The 20,167-nt window shown below is 38.8% G+C and overlaps 2 protein-coding genes across 5 annotated transcripts in view; one reads left to right on the forward strand and one right to left on the reverse strand.

The window, feature by feature from the left end:
* The window catches only part of MTRR (5-methyltetrahydrofolate-homocysteine methyltransferase reductase), a 51,258-nt gene that overhangs the window by 5,050 nt on the left and 26,041 nt on the right, over positions 1–20,167 (forward strand). For 2 of the 3 annotated variants that reach the window (XR_007375875.1, XM_048939890.1), the window contains exons 1-7: positions 9,328–9,492; positions 11,102–11,192; positions 13,580–13,768; positions 15,930–16,083; positions 17,241–17,358; positions 18,329–18,677; positions 19,909–20,031. Coding sequence is in view for 1 of the 3 variants with exons in the window: in XM_048939890.1 (XP_048795847.1) it covers positions 13,625–13,768; positions 15,930–16,083; positions 17,241–17,358; positions 18,329–18,677; positions 19,909–20,031 (888 nt within the window). In the remaining 2 variants the exon portion in view is untranslated. Of the gene's footprint in view, positions 1–9,327; positions 9,493–11,101; positions 11,193–13,579; positions 13,769–15,929; positions 16,084–17,240; positions 17,359–18,328; positions 18,678–19,908; positions 20,032–20,167 lie in introns of those variants that run through there. The other variant, XR_007375876.1, reaches the window with a different exon arrangement.
* On the reverse strand, positions 10–9,261 carry FASTKD3 (FAST kinase domains 3). 2 transcript variants are annotated; one of them, XM_048939892.1, is made up of 7 exons: positions 9,058–9,260; positions 7,490–8,950; positions 6,209–6,294; positions 5,450–5,612; positions 4,632–4,701; positions 3,528–3,642; positions 10–2,378 (listed from the first exon to the last, which is right to left on the reverse strand). In XM_048939892.1, exons 2-7 carry the CDS (start codon positions 8,919–8,921, stop codon positions 2,280–2,282), a joined length of 1,965 nt encoding a protein of 654 aa, XP_048795849.1. In that variant the 5' UTR covers positions 8,922–8,950; positions 9,058–9,260; the 3' UTR covers positions 10–2,279. The 2 variants fall into 2 exon arrangements, 1 of the variants encoding a protein (XP_048795849.1); XR_007375877.1 differs by having other exon boundaries at positions 2,266–2,378; positions 2,837–3,642; positions 9,058–9,261.

A 20,167-nucleotide genomic window follows, 5' to 3' on the forward strand; every position in this document is an offset into this window, starting at 1 on the left:
AGAAACATGTCAAAATGCAGAATAGTGCTTCTGCCTTTTCTTCTGCGTTTTCATTAATGAAAATGATTTATATGAAATAACTGCACTTTTCCTCATGCTGATTCAAATCTATGTTTTCTCCTTTTAGTCTCTTAGAAGTCTCATGTAGAACATCCACAAAAGCTGAACATTTTAGGAAGCAACACTGGAAATTAAATCTATTGGGTCAACAGACGTCTGTGCTATTTCAGGCAGTAGCCACATAATTGTTCACTGAATGAACATTAAATTTGCTCCTCGGGGTATTAATACTTTCTTAATACTTACAGTTCTTAATCCCTACAAAATCAGTAAACATATTTTTCTTTTTTCTGCAGAACAGTAATTCAATCAGTAATTCAACCCAGATTTTCCAAAGTGGATGAGAAAGTAAATGAAGATCTGATTTCTAGAAGTACTGAGGAATTTCATTAGAGTTCAATTGGAAGTGAAGTTAAAGGGAACTTCTCAGTGCTTAGCATGTAAGAAGACACTAAAATTTTGATTTAAATTATTTTACGCATCCTTTTTGCTGGCGTCAGTTAAGAAAAATGCTGTCAGAGGGATTGATCTGTCACAAGAAGAATCACTTTTGTAGACCAGTGCTCTACTACAAAGAGAGGAATAACTCATTAGTTTGGTAGAAAGGATTTAAAAAAACCCAACAACACAAGTCACTTAAAAATTATGTCTAGAGGTGAATGTCTAAAGCCACTTAAACACCTTCTTCCTTCTATTCTCATTGAATCTAGTAGTGGAGTTTTAAGATATTTTCAGGAAAAGAAACATCTTCTGCAGGGTGTGCATCCTTGTGGTTCTGCAGCATCATTGATCCCGTTGTTGTTTAAAGCTGAAGCAATATTGATACTGTTCAATATCAAACATTTAGCCAGACCGATCACACTCATTTAAGAAGGATTGGAAAGCCACAGCATTGACTGACACTGTACTTCTGTCAGATACTTAAATAGGAAGTGAGTCTGCTAGGAAAAAATAATACAAATAAGTACTTCCTGTAGGGCCTTGGATATGCAGGGAACTAGGCAACTGATAGAGCATTTGGTATGATGTGAGGAGCTGATTATACAGAGCAGTCCATTCTTAGAGGTGTTTGGCACTTTCAGTATTTACGGCTTGTAACGTCCCCTCTTTCAGTGAGTAATGGCTGTGGATAAGAGGGCAGAAACTGCTACATTCCTTTTCAACAATGAATACTTCATTAAAGAAATCCAGCAGCATTAAATGAAAAGGAATCACACACAGTATGAATGAAGTGAGAAAGGAATGTTTTCTAACACCACCAGAATGCTTTATCAAGGGTATCACAAGTGAAGAATCACAAGTGAGATAAAATATGACCATGTTCTATAGACGTTATTTTTAGTTTGGTACAGGCAGTACAAATTACTTCATTCAAATAGTCTCACTATACTTGCAAACCATCTGTGTTCAAATAACTAAAACGTTTGAGAACACTACCACCTTCTGGCCAATGTGAGAAACGTGCATCTCCAGATGATTTCCACCAAAGGAGTGTAAGTTAGCAAGACACCAGCATTAGTTTGCTTATCTGTGCTTATGTCATCTACTTCTCTTTCAGTATCATCTCACCCTCAGGTTTAAATGTTTTTCACATGTTTTTAGTCCTATGACTTCTCATTCTGGTGTGTGACTGACTTCTTTTAATGCTCAGTGTCAAAAGAATACCTTCATAAAAATTTTATTTTCTGTAAAGCAGTGCTATTTAGTGATCAGCACTACAGCTCCTAAGTCTGTGTAATAAGCTAGTGATGCTTGTGCACCTACTGCAAATTTTAGTTTTCTAAAACACTTGGAAACAACATACAAAAAGCTGGGAATAAATTGTATAATTTCTTATTATACTGTCAAGAAAAAAACCTGATTGATTGGTACATAACATGGTACATTTTGTACATTCAGCAACAGCTAATAACCTTAAATAGCTTTATCTGTCCACTGACAGTTGTGATTTAAAACAAGTGAAAATACAAGGAAAATGCAGTAGTGACTGTTTGGTACTTTTATCTATTAATACTATGTAATAAATATTTACATAAAACTTAAGAAAATATGTTGCTTTTTATTACTCTGTACATATTAATTGTTCCAAATATTGGAAGGTCACACATTCAGAAGGCGAAATCATCTGACATGGAGTTATTAGAATTGTTCTCCCATGCACAATATGTACACTTTATGGTACAGGAGGTCAAGCTGTGATACAGTGGTATTCTCCATTGTCAGCAGCCGTGTCCATATGTATGAGGAAAGATTTTTTTGTGTAGATATTCTGCCATTTTTCTGCAAGATTTTATACTTTCTACTTCAAAAAATGGAACCTGGAAATGAAACCAAAATGATTGCTGGAAATATATTTTAATAAACAACAAGAGTAAGTTTAACATTGATTAAATAGACATGCAATTACACATCAGAGTTGCATTTTAAAATAAAACATTTACTCCTAAGTTTATTACTGATCTGTAAGTCTTGGGGGAAATGAATAGAGGTTACTGCAAAGCAAACAGTGATGTTTATTACAGTTTAAACTAAGTTAAATACAAAGTAGTTAAGCTTATGTGCTAAGTGCTTATAAAGGGAAAAAAGCGTACCAAAACGTGAAAGTCTAGCATATGCTTATAGGTAAATATATCCCTATTTATTTCAACAGGAAAAATAAAGGATACACTCTGCTTTGGAAAAAACGTTATTTCTGATATAAAGCAGTTCCTTTTCGTCTTTTTTTATACCTTGTTTCTAAACTCCAAATTCAGATTTTAAACTGAAAACTCCCAACCTCTTTAGTGCATCCAGAAGGGAATCGGGAAGATGTCAGAGGGCTGGAGCACCTCTCCTACTCAGGCTGAGAGAATTAGGGCTGTTCAGCCAAGAGAAAAGAAGTTCTCCAAGCAGACTTATAGCGACCTTCTCGTAACTAAAAGGGCCTACAAGAAAGCTCGAGACAGATTCTCATCAATGACAGGATAAGGAGTAACAGTTTTAAGCTGAAGTAGGGTAGGTTTAGATTAAATCTATGGAAGAAGCTCTTCACACACAGGGTGGTGAGGTGCTGGAAGATGTTGCCCAGAGTTGTGTTGGAAGTGTTTGAGGCCACGCTGGATGGGGCCTTGGGCAACCTGTTCTAGCAGGTGTCTCTGCCCATGGCAGGGTCACTTCCACTCCATGATCCTTCCAAACTGTTTAATGCTTTCAGTTAAGTCAAAATTTGAACTGTCATCAGTGCAGATAAATATTCTTTCAAGCAGTCACTATTTGTATAGGCAGAAAGTACTAATTCATCCAAGAAAAAAAAGAATTTATGTAATGAACTCTCAAATAGGCAAAATCTAGGCAAAGAGAACATCATGTAGAAAGAGCAGTATCATACCTATCTTAGGAACTGATTGCAACTACAGTTTTAAACATTATAGAAGAATCATTTTTCACTTGTTTTGTTAGCCAGAGTAAAAACTGTCAAGGGACTTTACCTGCACAACTTTATAACCAAGTAACTGAAGATGCCTCTGTTTAATAGCTTCTTCTCCCAGCAGATTATGGCTATTAACACAAAACCTATTTTGACCATCAACACAGAGAGCAATTCTAAAATCAAGCACAGAAAAAAAGTCAGTTCACTTAGTCACTAGAATTGCTGTAATTCCTAACAAGAATGAGACAGTACCTCCTCTTATTCCCAAACGCCTCCTAGAATTAAATGCAGGCTGGGATTTGCCTACTTTAGGACAATATAAATTACTCAGAGGGAAGGAGGGGAAAGACTGAAGTTTAGCAGAACTTATCTGAAAAGCAAATTTATATGATCTAAACAAAAATCGCCACACAAGTTAATGATAAGAATTTGATAGTTTTAACACTACTATTGGTAAGCTGTTTTGAATTCTTCTAGCAGGAAAAACAAGCAAAATACTTGTCTCATCTTGGAAATATCTAGCAGCTAAATTTATTCAATATATTAGTGATTCAAATTAAACCTGTATATGTGGTTGGCAAGCATCATGGACTGCAACCATGTTTTTTCTACTTGGTTGCAGTTGCAACCACAGCACAGGAAGGGTGCCCAAATTTATATCTAGGGATTCTCAAAAGAATCCGTGTTTAGCTTGTTCTTTTAAATATGTATGCATTTTTCAATGCAAATGGCATCTGTGGCAAATAATCTTACTTCAGAGGATCCATTAGAGAAGTGTATTTGTGAAGTAAAACTGATAAAGACTGTGCTAAATCCTTGCAGACACTCCCAATTAATTTGATTTTAATCTGCAAAATAATTAAACGCGATCAAAATAGATTAACGTAAGTCAGACCAACACCTCTTTGATCCTGACTGTCACTGGGTAGAGAGACTAATTATCTAACACCTTGTAGTCAGGAGGCAAGACAATGAAGAAAAAGTACAGATCTCTCATTTTACCAGCTCTGTCTTTTTTTGCCTTTGGTTGTAATGTGAAACTTCGATGTTGTTGAGATCAATGCAAAATTCCAAGTAACTTTATTTTTGCCAGAGGTTTACCCTGGATACTCTATATCAGTGTTAACCAGCATTTTACCTGTGGCACCTTTTATTCTCTTACCGTGTGTGTACTTCTTCACTTTGAGTAGCAGGCAACATAAAGCCTTCTTCATCTAATTTAATCTCAATATCTAGTATAGATGAAATCATGAGAGAAATTAAAAACCATTTCATGTAACAAACATCTTACTGTGATTTTCATGCTCTGAGCTGCCAACCCTCCAGCTCTCCCCTTCATTACTCACCACCAAAGCAGAAAGATTAGGCAATTGCCATGGTGGCATTTCATTTTGCTTTAAATGAAAACAGTTGTTTACAAGGAAAAGGGAAACTGGCAGTAAAAATAAATTACAGCTGAGTTAGCAGCTATTTTCAGAGCAGTCCAGGTGAGTAAACATTGCAGTTATTTTCTCTCCTTGTTAAAAGTCACTTCGAAAATTACATAGAATTGTAGGGATTGGAAGAGACATCTGGAGATCATCTGGTCAAACCACCTCCTAGCAGGGGTTTCCTAGACTGGGTTGCAGAAAAGTGTCCCATTCACTTACATATTTATCTATAAAAAGGGCAGGTAGAACTCAAGAAAAATAACTTGCTTGTGTCCAGATTCATAAGCAATTGTAAAAGCCAGGCCAAGGCCTGTAGCTTCATTAATGGTACAGCTATGGTATTTGCTGCATGTACTGTAAGTGCAAAGTTAAAGTTCCCATTTCAAACCTTCCACAGAGCCTTCTTTGCATTCCAGTGTACTTTTTCCATATTTGCACAGTTAAGGATGCAAACAAAGGGAATATTTTTTTTTCTATTTCTAGAAAATACATGGAATTTTTGATAGCATAAGTACACATTTAATTAGTCTGAAGAACTAATGTTACTTACCAACTGTATAGAAATATGGTGTTGATACCTCTGATGAAAAATATATTCTTTTTTTCAGTAAATATAGTAGTCCACTCTTTACCTTCTTGAAGAGGTGAACATCCAGAAAGCCATGAGTTGTGAGAAAGGTATTTACTTGATACTTTGGAAGGAGTTTGGGACCCTATAGAATGACAGAAAACCCAATCAGACAAAAGAAAAGGCAAGATAAACTTTTGGCAATTACAAAATAATTCTGCAATAATGTAATAAAATGTACTTGGTACATTTCAAAGCTATGTCTGATGAAGACCTCAGCGTGAGGTATGGCCTGCTGGAAAATAAAACCAACCAACCAATCACCCCACCCCCAAACATCCTCAGCAAGCTTCTGTGCTATTATGCTGAATAATATGTATTACTCATGAGAAATGCACACATTCCTCTTCATCAGGCCAACATCAAAGTGGCTGATCTTTTATGTGCTCCAAGACTTTACAAACCAAACATTAAAAAAGGTAATAGTTGATGGAAAAATAATACATAGAAATAGAGAGAATGCACTTGAACTTATAGCTAGTCAGTTCTTTCAAACAGACACGTGGATCAGCCATTCAAACAAGTAACAACACTTCATATTTACACCAAGAAATACAGGCTGTTTTATTCAATTCCAATGTTTTTACTGCAAAGACAGCCCTCAGCTTCTATCAATGTGCTCATACCTAATGACATCATCACCTGCTTTTAGTGTCAGTTCCAGTTTTGTATCTGCCGTACCTTATAAAATGGGCACTCCAGGGTAATGGTTAGAAAAAGCTGTGTTAGCTGGGAGGTAACAACTCTGTCCAAACCAGGTGGCTGAGCTGAAACAACAATATTCAAGTTTATAGGTTTACATTCAGCAGGGTAACTTCACATATGCTGTCATGCAGAAATTAGGAAAAGAGATTCAGTTAAACGTGCAGCTGTATTCATCCTTATGTGAATGAACAGAAAGATCAGCTATGAAATGATTTATTTAGAAAAATAAGGAACTGATTTACAGAAATATCAACATGAGAAATATACAACCAGCAAGATCTTGGGGCTGTCAGAATCTTTCACAAAAAAAAAAGGAAGATCTGAGAAATGCAAGATGTTCTACAGGAAGGCATAAACTTCAGCTGAAGTCTTGGACAATTACGCATGTCCGTCTTCTTCCTGAAACCCTGAGGATGGAATTGTAGTGCTCACTACAGGCAGGAGCTCAGGGCATGGAACAAAGAGGGGCACAGAGCAGAACCACCTCAGAAGTGTAGTTGGCAGATACGGTGCCAGCGGGAAGAAGCACCATGTAACCACAGGAAAGCACAAAGTAATTTATAAAGCAGGGCAAAGCACCAATCTTTATGAATCAGTAAAATATAGAGCCTTAGAACACAATTCATATTTTTATCTAGATATTTTAAAATAAAAGCCAGCAGTTAAGGACAGGCTGGTATATTATGACACTACTATGTTTTACAGGCTTATTTTTATTTAATTAAGCCATAAATTATGCACTGCACAATATCTTTTATCAGATTTATCCATGTATCACTTTTAGTTTTCAGAAGATTACAAAACAATATGGAAGGGAAATAAAACCAAATTGAAAGCAAAAATGCAATAATCTGTATCCTGAAAGGACAGAACAGGAAAATTGATAGATGAGGTCCTGGTTCTATTTTAAACTCACCTGCAAGGCTGGACACAATGCAGCCCGGCAGAAGCATCTAAAAAATGTGTGTAAGATGAAGGACAACTACAGAGAAAATCAGAGGGGTGGTATTTTTCAGAAAGGCATGATTAACTGAAATAGAATTTTTGTGGAATTTGAAATCTCTGTTTAAGACTGCAGCGCAATTTTCAAGTTCTACTGAATGATGAACTTGAAAGGCAATTGCAACTGTGACAGGGAAGCCTCCTGATAACTTTTCTCCAGTCACCCTTATCAGCTCCTGGTTGTTTTGACAGGATTAGACATACCATAAAATAGTGAGAAATGGAGAGTGCTGGTGGAGAAACACCGCTTCTTACCTTGAAGCTGTTGCAGGAAAAAGGGACTAAATATTTTTGGCAGAAAATTCACTGGATAACGCTGAATAAGAACACATGAGTGCAGCAGATTCAACAAGGTGTGAGGCTGAAACTGACTAAAACGAGCATGTAGTATTGTTTCAAGCTTCCTAAACAAGGAAGAAGCATTTGGAGGGAGGTAGTTTAAAGTCCCGAATGGGACAATATATTCAGCAATCTGGTCGGTGGTAAAGCTGTCAGCATTAGAAATGAAACCTTCTGCCACTGCATCCAAGATAGGCTTCGAAAGGATCTTCTTTTGACAGCAGTACTGCATGACTTTGCTGACAGTTTCAGGATGCATAGTAGGGATGGACTTGGGAACATGCTTTTCCAGTGCTTCTGTAAAAATTTGTTCACGGTGTCCAAAGAACAGGAAGGCTTCCAGTACGCTTACCAACTCATCATCAGTAAAGTGAGGAACATGCTTTCCAGAATGCTTACATAATGCTAAGATTAAGGGAACTACCTGAGTCTGATGGAGAGCCACCAGCGAATTCAGTATTACACTTGTGAACTTTGGACTCAGCTGGTAAGCTATGGTTAAAGTGGCACTGTTCATTCTGTTTAGCAAGTCCCAATGTTCCCTTTCCCCAACCACCACCTGCAGTATCTTATAAACCATCGCCATTTCCCTAGGACTCCAGTTCTCAATGTCTTTTTCTTGCATGCAGCTCACAATCTGTTCCAGCATAGCATAACTTGGGCCTTTCAACTCGAGCAAACTCTCTCCAAGAGAGCAGAGATTGTCAACAGTCAGCTTTCTGTTAGCAAGCCGCTCTTCACACTCTGAAAGCAAGCGTGCTATCAGTGTACTCTGGGGATCTACACGTAGCTTTATCAAAGCTTGCAGTGCATTCAGCAGCCCACTGTTGGACAATTTTGAGGATTGAAATTCAAACTGAAAGCATAATGCCCTGAAAACTTCATTCTCTAGCACATCTTCAGGGTTTTTCAGGCCGTTGTCATCCACCTCAACTTCAGAAACCCTCTGCAGGGCTCCCGATGCCATAGTATCAGACATAACTTCCAAGGAGCGAAGAAACTTAAAAATCTCTTGCGACGTACGGAGGCTTTTCAACGTCCTGAAGAACATTTGTTCCTCTGTCCACCGCTCGTCAGCCTTAGCGTTGCTGCCTGTATCCCCACAGAGATGCACGCTTTCATTAACAGAAAGGGACCGCATCCGCAGCTGCACGTGGCTTTTCCGACAAAACACATCCCGACATTTGTCCTTGGAACACAGCACCCTCACGGCCGTGGCACGATAGCTTTGGGGCTTTCGCCGTTCGCTGACGAAGCTCAAGCTTTTGCTTAGGGTCATCAAAATACGCCTGCTCGCTGGTGCGCCGGGTGAACAGAAGTGGAAGCTTTTCAGGCTGATCAAAGCCATGTCGGAACGAGCGTGTCCTCAGAAGACACCTAGAAGAAAAAGACGTGAGCGCACGAACCCGCCCTCGCCTCTCCCCCTCGCTTCTCGTCCTTCCTCGGCCCTTCGGAGAAGCGGCGCAGACCCGACAATGCCTCACCTCCAGCGCCATGACGGGTAGCGCGGCACGACGGGAGCTTCCGGCGCTCACTGGCTCGGCCCCGCCGGGTGCCGCGGGCTCCGGGCGCTGCCCTCCCCGCTGCCGCCTGGGCCGGGGCCCCGAAGCGAGCAGGCTGCCGGGCCGGGTTGCGGGGTGCCGGGGTGCCAAGCTGCATGGAACCGGGGCTTGCCGCGTTCCGGCTGCTCTGGCTTCCGGACGTGACATAAAAGCGGATGTGTCCTCACTCCGCGCTTCTCGTCTCAGCCCGGAGGGAGAGGAAGGGGACGGACCTATTCTGCTGTCTGGGACAGAGAGAAAGTGATTCCCAGCAAGCCAGCTCCTGTTAAAGAAACAAAACAAAACTATGCACGGACTGGCCTGGCTGTGAGGTCGCGGTGTCGCCGTCCAGCTTAAAGCTCACGGAAAAGCGTGAAGGTACTGCGGAAGTTTCTTCTGTTTTTATCCCGTCTGCGGCCGCTCAGGATGAAGCGCTGCCAAACCGTGTGCGTTAGCCAGCTAGCCCGGCCTGTGGGACATACGCTGGCAGAACCGGGGGTTTGGGAGGGCCCTCTGGAGACCATCTAGTGCCAGCCCCCGGCAAAGCAGGTTCCCTGTAGGGGCTAGTACAGGAAAGCATTCTGGTTTTGAATATCTCCAGAGAATGAGACTCCACAGCCTTTCTGTGCAGCCTCTTCCAGGGCTCTAACGCCTTCAAAGTTTTTTCTCACCTTCATATGAACTTCTGTGTTGCAGTTTGTGACTGTTGCCCCTTGTTCTATTGCTGTACAGCACAGAAAAGAGCTTGGCCCCATCTGCTTGACTCCTGCACTTTAGACATATATAAGAAGTGGTGAGAGTCCTTCAAAGCTGTGTAACTACCAGTGCTGGTGCCCCTGCCTCTATGAAAGCGTGCCAGGGCATGCATAGATAGCTTGCTTGGTCCTACAGTGTGTTGGCCGCAGAGTTGATGGACTCACTGTTAATATTCTCAGTACTGTGAGTATTCTGACTCTTCTGAGTACTAAATCAAATTAGTTATAATGCAGATTTTCTTCCTTAGTTTCTTGTTAAGCCCTAGTTTGAGTCATAGAATCATAGAATTGCTCAGATTAGAAAAGACCTCAAAGATCATCAAGTCCAACCGCAACCTAACCAAACTACCTTAATTCTAGCAACCCTGCAATCAGCAAATCCTGGTTTGTTTTCCCAGCTTAAACATTGTATTGGTTTTTGGCACATGACTGCCAACATAAAAACTGTTAAAACACTGTTGCTCTGTGAAGCTGCACAGAGAAGGGCCTCAGTGTCCTGGTGGACAGCAGGCTGGCCACGAGCCAGCAGTGCGCCCTTGTAACCAAGAAGGCCAGTGGGACCCTGGGATGCCTTCCAAAGAGTGTGGCCAGCAGGTCGAGGAAGGTGATCCTCCCCCTCTCCTCTGCCCTGGTGAGGCCATATCTGGAGTACCATGTACTCCAGTACATCCAGGGCTCCTCAGCTGGAGACAGGGAACTTCTAGAAAAGGTGCAGCAGAGGATGAGAAGGGGCTTGGAGCATCTACTTTATGAGGAAAAGCTGAGAGAGCTGTGGGTGTTCAGCCTGGAGAAGAAAAGCCTTAGATGGGAATCTCATCACTGTTCATAAATGCCCAAAGCAGGAGACAAGTGGACGGGTCCAGATTCTTCTCGGTGGTGTGCAGATAGATCAAGGGGTAATAGGTAAAATAAACTGGAGCACAGGAAGTTCCATGCAACATGAAAAGGAAATTCCTTAGTGTGTGAGTAACAGAGTACTGGGACAGGCTGTCTGGAGAGGCTGTGGAATCTCTTTCTCTGGAGATATTCAAGACCTGTCTGGACGCTTTCCTGTGTGACTGCAGTAGGGAACCTGCTTTAGCGCTGGTGTTGGATTCAATAAATTGTAGAGGCCCCTTTCAACTCCTATAAATCTGTAATTTGTAATAGCACCCAAATTAGAGTACTTCTCTAGACAGCTCAGTATAAAAGAATTATGCTTTTCTTATCTTTTTTTCTCTTTTTTTTTTCAGTTGAACCCATATCACATAAATAGAATATCATCTTTGAAGAGTGTATAGCGCAGGAAAGCAAGAGCAATGTAGGCAACACTCTCCCCTGAACGTGAGTGTGTTTCTCTTCTATGACTACACTTGTCTGCGGGTAGGTGTGGCTCATTTTCCTTTAATAGGCATCCTTTGAACAATCTGTGCCTGAAGCTCTTCTAGTTGATGTCAGAGATACAGTGCTTCATAGGGACACTGTTTGGTGTGAATCAAGATCAAAGCAATTTCTCAATCTATTAATGACATAATTAACTGTCAAGTAGTTAATTGAACTGTTGTTTAATCAGTTAATTAAGCTGTATTTTCAGGATCAATAGCAGCAATGAAACAGATAATATAATGGACTTGTAAAATATTGATAAATTCCTACAAAACAGCCATCTATGCCTAATTACAAGGAATCATGTCATTGTGGCCTTGTCCTTTTTGGCAAGTACATGTACGCACCATTAAATATGCACAGTTCCTTCTCTCAGGAGGAATGCATATCTAGCACAATTTCCTCATTAGGCCCTGTGAGTTTTCTTGTTTGCACATCTTCTGTAGGAGATGTAGGTCTGACTTCTGTCTCTATAAATCTACTAGCACCCAACACCAGTTAGAAGGGTCTCTGGGGATTCACATATACACAGCAATTCATCTCTCCAAATCCAATGCACATGTTTTCCAATTGAAAAGAAGCATGTTGGTTGCTTAGCTTCCAGACTTCTGTCTATACAAGACTTCTGTGGTACCATGCGTCCCAAGTGGAAACCTGATAATCTTTCTTCTTTTGTTAGGTATGAGAAAGAATGTAGTAATGAAACACCACTTCATCTTTACTGTTTTTTTTATCAATTTATTTAGCCAGGCATTTCCACTTGCGGACAGGAGAGCGATTAGGGTGAAAGCATAGCATAGAAGTAGGATTAATATGTATTTCTAGAGAGATTGAGGGTATTAAAAATGTATTTAATATGAATCTTCAGAATTTCTGTATTGTCAAACAAAAATTTCTTCTGAAAAAGGAGAGCAAGAAATCATTCTGTGGATTACTTTGCTTGTATGAAAAGAGTTATTTGAATGAATTTGTTTAAATATCTGTAGGGAATATAATCAATTTAAGGTAAAAAATTATGCTGGGAAACGTAGAGGTACAAAATACAATGAAAGCCTTATTTTTCCAGTAATTGCATTTTTCTTAGAGTTCGGGTATGGCACAGCCAGAGTGCTCCTAAGAAGCTATCACTTAGTTCTGCCACTTTTCATTTACAAGTGTGCTTTTAAATATATATATATATATGTATTCTAATAGGAGATACTTTACTTTGTAGCGTTGGGAGTAATATCTTGCCATGTGCGCAGAGTACAGTATTCTTCTATTTTCCCCGGTAGAAACAGCAAAAAATAATGCCTCAAATGATCTTGAAATAGGTTTTCACAAATTGATGTGTGGTGTGGTTAGTAGGCTGAATGTGTTATGTAGTTGAATCTGGGTGGGCAGTAGGCGAAATACAAGAAGCTGGGTACAAGAATGTGGAAGAAGATCTCAATTTTGAAACTGAAATTACTGAGTTTTAATTCTGGGTATTTTGGTTCTGTTGCATCTCTCTAGTAATATCAAAATATTGGCGGAGGATTAATTTGTAATATATCATAAGAAATATTCTACTTGTCTCATTCAGTAGTCCTTGATACTGTCCTTGAATCTTTTGTATTTTGTCTGTGTCAAAATCATAAAAGTTTGAATGATAGAAGTTTTATAGACAAAGATAACGTGTCTCACTCATGCTACTTCTTGCAAGACTTTGTGAAGGAGTGGCATTTTACCCTGCAGAAGATCTCTCTAAGATTTTTTTCTTATTTCAACAAAAAGAAACAACATCCAAAACAAATAGATGCTGTAGTTGCATTTCTGTAACAAGCACCTTCTTGAATCGGGGAATGAAAAATAATATTTGTTTCTAAAATAAAATCACAGAGGATGAAGCCTAAGCGCATTTGTGCAAAAATTAGTGATTTCAGAGAAGATGAAATTAAGAATTTAAAAGATATTTATCAATTGTTGTAGTTGTATTTGGATGTCACCAAATCTGTGTATTCTTTTATTTTGAAATGTATCTCAGAAAGGAGACTAAGGCAGCCACCAACTTAAAGTGGAAAATAAAACTTAGATCATAAAAATAATATTTAATTTTGAGCCAGTCTGTTTGCACTGCTTATGTGCTAGATTCTTGACTTTACATATTGCAGTGTAACTGCAGTACAGCATGTGTGGTAAATACCACGAGTCCTTAACACTGTGCCCTGCAAAGCTTGCTTGTGAGAAGTGGCTTCTTTTCATAGCAGATACCTAATTTCCAGGTTAAACAGCAATACTGTTGTGCACTTAAGGTATCTCTGACAAAGAGTGCAAAATCTTGCTGTTGCAGTAAATTCACATTTTCTTTCTCTTTTTTTCTGCAGTGTCTTTAAAAAAATAAATAAGTAAAGTATTCCTTGTTTTGGAAAATGTGCTGCGATTTAAAAAGGAGATTTTTGCTCCTCTATGCAACACAAAAGGGACAGGCAAAAGCCATAGCTGAGGAAATATGTCTGCAAGCAGGTGCCCATGGACTTGAAGCTGACATGCACTGTTTAAGTGAGATGGACAAGGTGAGATACTCTGTGCTGCTTTGAAAAATAGGTATTTAATGGCTGCATTTTTCTTCATTTGCTTGAGTTGTGGCTGTCGATAGCAGCAAGGCCTGAGCACATTTATCTACCTAAAATGGTTTCACATTTTCAGGTCTTTAAGAGTCAGTAACTGGGACGAGACTTACAGACTCATGATAGCCTTCTGCCAAATCTTTCTGATGGTTTTTCATAGTAGAACTGTGAATGCCACAGTAAATCTTTGTTTCTAACAACAGTCTGGTGACTTTTTGAAAGCTAATTATATACACAGTAATGGATAAATTTGGTATTTACTGGTCAACTCTCCAGTTAGCAGAAATGATCACTCAGTTTTTCCACTTTTTTGTTATGTTGAGGTCTGCTCTCTGTTAGGTCTGGGCTCCAGTGTGATCTTGACTTTTTGTGGTGTCTTGTTATTGAACACAAGGGTCTGTTCCAGTTCATACTTGAGATGCATTCTAGGGAGAAAAAATAAAAAATAAAAAATAAAAAAAAGAAGCCTGCCTGAAGTAAGGAAGTGGCTTTTCAGTATTTGCTGTTATCCACAGGTAAAGGTCTGAAAACTTAGTTTCTGTCATGTCATCTAACAAAAAGCATGGTGGACTGTAATTCCCTTCATAAAGTAGGTCCTCTAAAAAAGCAAACAAACAAAATGTGGCAATATTTCAACTGAGATGAACAGAACCTATCACTTCATGCACTTGAAAATGTGAGAAGTTTATAAAAGTAACTTAAATTCCTTTTAGCAAGTTGCTTTCTCTAGGATACAATTCATTTTGTAACTGGACTTCTGCTTTTTGAATGCATGTTTACTGAGTATTATTCAGTGTAAGTATGATGTAGTGTGAGCGTGTTGAAGGGTCTTACAAGGAAGCTTGTGCAGCAAGTGGGGAACATGAAGATCATCCTTATATTCATCCATTCATTTCTTCTGCATTTTGATAGCTTTGGAGATTAGTTTCAGAAAAGCAGCAGACAGGATATTTCTAGCCCTATTATTGGCCTGCCACTAAACTCGTTTGTCAGATTTGGCAAGACAACTCAGAGCGATGAGTTGGAAAGGTGCACTGAGTTGAGAATATGAGAATTAAGTACTGAGGGAAAAAATAATTTCTACACCTTTGTAAATTTCATCACTTAAGCTTTTCCGTTCCCTTAATTTTTGCTGTAAACAAAGGGAACTTCTAGAAATGAGGTGTAATTAGAGAGGGGAAGGCAGGATGACAGCTAACAGGAGCAAGAGCTTGCTTGAGTTGTGTGTGGCCTCTGATGAATTCCTCTGGGTAAGTTAGATCTGGCAGGTTATTCCACAATCTGCATGATTCACAGAGTTTGTCTGTGCCTTAGGTGATAAAGCAAATCATTTTTGTTTTGTCTGTACTAGTCAGTTGGAGAAGGCCATTCTTTATGCAGTTGTTCAGTATTTCTGAACTCTTCAGTATTTCCTGAACTCTTCAGATGTGCAGAGGAGAATGTGTAGTAGATGATCATTTAAGTAGTTCCATGCAACTGTTCTTGGGCTCTTCGAGAAAGTTGTGAAGAGAAAACTAACAGTGGCAGAGCTGCTTCATAATCTGTCTCTTTGTGTTTCTCATCTTTTTTTTGCCTTGTAAGAGGTAAGCTCCACATCCCTTGAGGACGAGGGGAGATTTGAGTGACTTATTAAGTAAAGTGTTTAGAAGAGAAGTTGTACTCTGACGTCTTGAATTGCAGTCCTGAAACTGATTAAAATGACTGTACAGTGTTTCTTGACATCTTTATTTATATTTTCTCGTGACCCTACTGTCTCATTGAACTTGGAATGCTGGGAATGAATTTAAACTGAAAACTTTACAAAGTGGTTGAAGGAGATGGGGTTGCTTGTAATGGCAGAGAGGAGGCTGAGGAGCAACCCAGCAGTTCATATGCTTTCTGGTAGTCACATTACAATGCTTGTGTTCAGTTGGTTCTGTACACTGGGTTTAAACTACAAGCAAGATTATAGATTGCACCCCTGAAATAATCTCCAATTATTTGAAAGGCTTTCTGTAAGATGTGATTTAAAAATTTTCTGTGTGCCTTTGGGAGAAGGAAAATAATGTGTAAAGCCTCAAGTGGTTATGAAATGGCACCTTGTAATTGCTTCTTCTATTACTCGTAGTACAACTTGGAAACAGAAAAGGATCCTGTAGTTATTGTCATTTCCACGACTGGTACCGGCGACCCACCGGACACTGCCCGCAAGTTTGTTAAGAAAATCCGGGATAAGACCTTGCCTCCTGATCATTTGGCACATCTTCAGTACGGATTGTTAGGTGAGGCAGTGTTTTGTGTGCTGAAGCAGCGCTTGCCTGTCGGCGAGTAATTTTGCGTTATACTTCTAAATAAGGTTTTGTTTTATTTATTTCTGCAGTATCAACAGTTTTATGGGTTTTTTCTTAATCTCTATGTGCAATAAAGGAATAATATCGCAGAAGTGATCTGAATGCAGGCTACCAATTAACTTTTTATAGTTCAATTTTCTTTCCGTAAACAAAACATGATATTAACTATCTGTAGTTGCTGAAGTTTTTATTTCATGTGAAATCCCTATGGACTCCTAGCTGAGTTTACTTGGCTTTGTGAGTGATTGGTTTTTTTTTCTGTGCAGCAATGTAAAACATTTATGGTAAATAAGCTTTTACCATCATCTCGTCCCTTTACATCTGCTATAGGTCTTTTCATTTTGAATGTCACACTTAGTGGTGGATAGTGGTGCATAACCAGAGGTCTTCGGGACAGCTAAATAAATGTCTGCTAAGATGAGCTACAGGGAGAGTAACTCTTCAGAGAGTTGATCTCTCTGAAGGTGATTCAGATAACTCAGCTCTTCCATGTAGTCCACTGACTGTAACCCCCGAGTCCCCTGTCTTTTTTAAGTGATAGCAGTGTGCCATCTGATGGAACGTGTTGGTGACTGTTAAGGTTTTGATATTTTTAAATCACTTAAAATGCTGCCACTTTGTAATAGAATGTATTACTACTAAACAAGGTATAGTGGTAATGACAGTTCTAATCTAAAGGGGAGATACTGTGTGATTTATCAGAAAAGAGTATCAGCTTCACTCCGTTTCTAATTATTTCAGCTCTCTACATTTTCCTCTCAGAGAGATAAGGGGGTTTTTTTATTATCATTATTTTTTCAAGTCTATCTAAAACAATATTCCTCAGAAATGCTTTCTAAGAAAAGTATTTTTCAGATAAATTCACCTTATATTTGTGTAGGATGAATGACTTTCTCAGCAATACTTTGGGACTAATACAGATATACTTATTTATTTTTAAGTCATAGAAGTGTCCTCAAAATACAATATGCTTTGATATATCAGATTATCTTGCTTGCCTGTAAGAGAGTTGTGTTTTATTTGCAGATCTTTGTGTAGCTTCTGTGGCTGACTGGCTGACATAATCTTTTTTTCTTTGTATGTCTTAGGTCTGGGAGACTCAGAGTACACGTTCTTTTGTAACGGTGGAAAGACAGTAGACCGACTACTTCAAGAACTCGGTGCCCAGCATTTCTATGATACAGGATTAGCAGATGATTGTGTAGGGTAAGAACCAAGCGCGTTTGAATTTTGTTTCTTTGATATGTAATATTTAGATGTTATTTTGGCTAAACTCTAAAATCAGCTGAACCCGATTACCCGACACCTCTGAGGAATTAATCCCATCTGAACACAGTGTGTCATTTTCAATCTTAATTTCCATTCAGTGCAACTGTATTTTTAAAGTCTGAGCAGACATCTGTAATGCCTTTAAAAATGGAGGGCATGCAACAGTTTTATAAACTAAGTTGTTCCAAATAAAGATAAGCTTCTTAAAATCTAATCCAAGTTGACTCAAACAAAGCCAGTTCCATGGCATGTGTGCAGTTGGAATGCTTTAGACATACTCTAAAGTATGTTTTACTTTCTTCTCTATGTTTTGTAAAGTATCCTTTTTTTTTTTTTTTTTGGTAGAGAAATTATGCAAAAGTAATTTTATTTTATAAAATAGAGGAGGGATGTAAGAAAACAGCTCCCTACCTGTTCTGTTGCTCTCTCTGACCAGTAGGCTGCAGTCTTGGTTTATTTATTTTCAAGTGCAGATTTTACTGATTCTGTGGATGATGACACAAGCAATAGAATACAAACATTACCGTAATCATAAAAATTATATTTTGCATTCTAGGATAGTAAAAGTGCAGCGTTGTTTTAAGGCGTTGATGTTTCTGTTCCTTGTGAAAAGCTGCAGGTTTTGCTACCAAGCTTTCAACTTGCTGTCACGATGATCAGCCTAAGAAAATAAAAATGCGAAACTGGAAAAAGAGTGAGGTTTCTGTATACTGCAGACTATATACTTTTGCATAGCATTAATAACTAAATGAAAATATTTGTTACCAGGATTATTTTTTTGTTATAATAGGTTTTTTACTTTTTTTGGTCATTTCTAAATTAACAGTGCAATGAGTTCACAACGAGTCCATTCCTTTTTTGTCTTTTTTAATTTGTTTTTTCTTCTCTTTTCTCTCCCCCTCTTTAGATTGGAACTAGTGGTTGATCCTTGGATTGATGGACTTTGGCTTGCCCTCAAGGAAGTATTTCTGTTGCAGAAAGAAAAAGAAGGCATGAGCAACGATGTCAGTGCAGACTCACATGTTGGACATGAAATGAACTTAAGCTCAAAAATACAGAATTTGAATTTAGAAGATGGAGTGAGGAGTTCTGATGGTCCATCACATAAATTGGTTGACATCAATGTTGTGGCTTCAGCTACAAACACTGAACCTTCACTTGTTCACTCAGTCCCTCCCATCTCTCAGTCTGCTCTTAATATTCCTGCCCTGCCACCAGAGTATATAGAGGTTCAGTTTCAGGACACCCATGGGGAGGTAAGAACTTCACTTTGAATGATGAAGGCCTCCAGTTCCGGTAAGAGCATGCTACTAAAAAGAAAAATGGTTACATATCTAAGGGAAATACATCCCTGGCCATGGGAGTTTTTTAATTGTAAGTGAAAAAGCCGTTTGTATGTTAAGAAAGTAATTTTCACTGTATGAATTAAGGACACTGATGTAAAAATGTATTTTAAGTGAATTACAATTTGATAGAGGAACAACACTGCCAGGAATAGGAAAAATTAAAATCATCAGTGTTCAATTCATTTAATATAAATAAATAATTCATCGTGTTCAGACAGTGAAAACATTTTCCTTTGGAAGGGATTATGGTGCAATTTCAGTTCAAATTTTTAGTACTTGCAGAATGCCTGAAGAAGATGTGAGATTGCTCAGAATATTGCTGCATATTTAATAACTTACAAACTAGTGATTGTAGAAGAGTGGCCATAACTCTGCTATAGCAGACAAAAGATGAAGTGCAGATCAAAAACGACTATGCTTTTATTATGTAGAAATTAGAGCTGCTATAGAAGGAGAAGAATTAGTATAAACTATTGATCATCTCAAGTGGGCACATTTAGTGAAATGGTAAGTGTGATTCAAACTTTTCAGATTAATTGCCGAGCGGCAGATGTTTTAGTCATTCTGTGAGGGAACAGTGAAGGAGCTGGATGTGATAACACAGCTGAAAGGGCAAAGGCCCTGTTCCCCAAGTACTCAAGCAATGCAAAATGAGAGAGATGGCAGCTGGGATCAGTCAAAAGTGCTGGTTATTAGGCAAGTCTTTGTGAATGAAGCAGGTCTGAGGCTAAGTTGTTGAGTTCAACTGTCCAAATACTGAAAGGAGATTTAAAAGCACTCTGCTATTACAACACTCAGGCTGACAGGGGTGCTGTAGAGCTTAAAAAGAGAGATTGGGCACTCATGATAAGCTACTCCTGAGAGACTAACCCATAAAATCAAAGTGGCTGTTTTTAAGAGCTTTTGAGAAAGGCAACAACTAGCCTCATTTGATAACAGTTTAGGGCCATTGGACTGTTCAGACAAATGGACTTTTTATGGTTGAAAATATGCCTGTTACTACTTAGATGTGATTTTAAAAAATGCAGAGATAAACACTTATGTTTGTAGAAGATGCATGTTTTCCCTCTTCTTGTTTTAGTAAGCTGTTATTCAGCTGATTTGCATTTTTTGGTGTAAGTTCTCATGTCCTCTTTTTCAGAATCCTCATCTGTCCTCACTGATTTCAGAAGGAACAACCTTCGAAGTGCCAGTTACAAAGGCATCTCAGCTCACTAGAGAAGATGCAGTAAAAACTGCATTGCTTTTAGAACTTGATATTGCAGTAAGTCAGTGATAGCTTTGTAATTTGTTTTTAATGAGTGGGTAAAATGAAGGGTAAAAAGCATGTGTATTATGCATAATAACTGGCAGAGAAGGAATTGATGGTTAAAAGACAAGGAAGATTTCCTGTACAGCAG

This window comes from Lagopus muta, chromosome 3, assembly GCF_023343835.1.
Source record: "Lagopus muta isolate bLagMut1 chromosome 3, bLagMut1 primary, whole genome shotgun sequence".
In the NCBI taxonomy this organism is placed as follows: Eukaryota; Metazoa; Chordata; class Aves; order Galliformes; family Phasianidae; genus Lagopus; species Lagopus muta.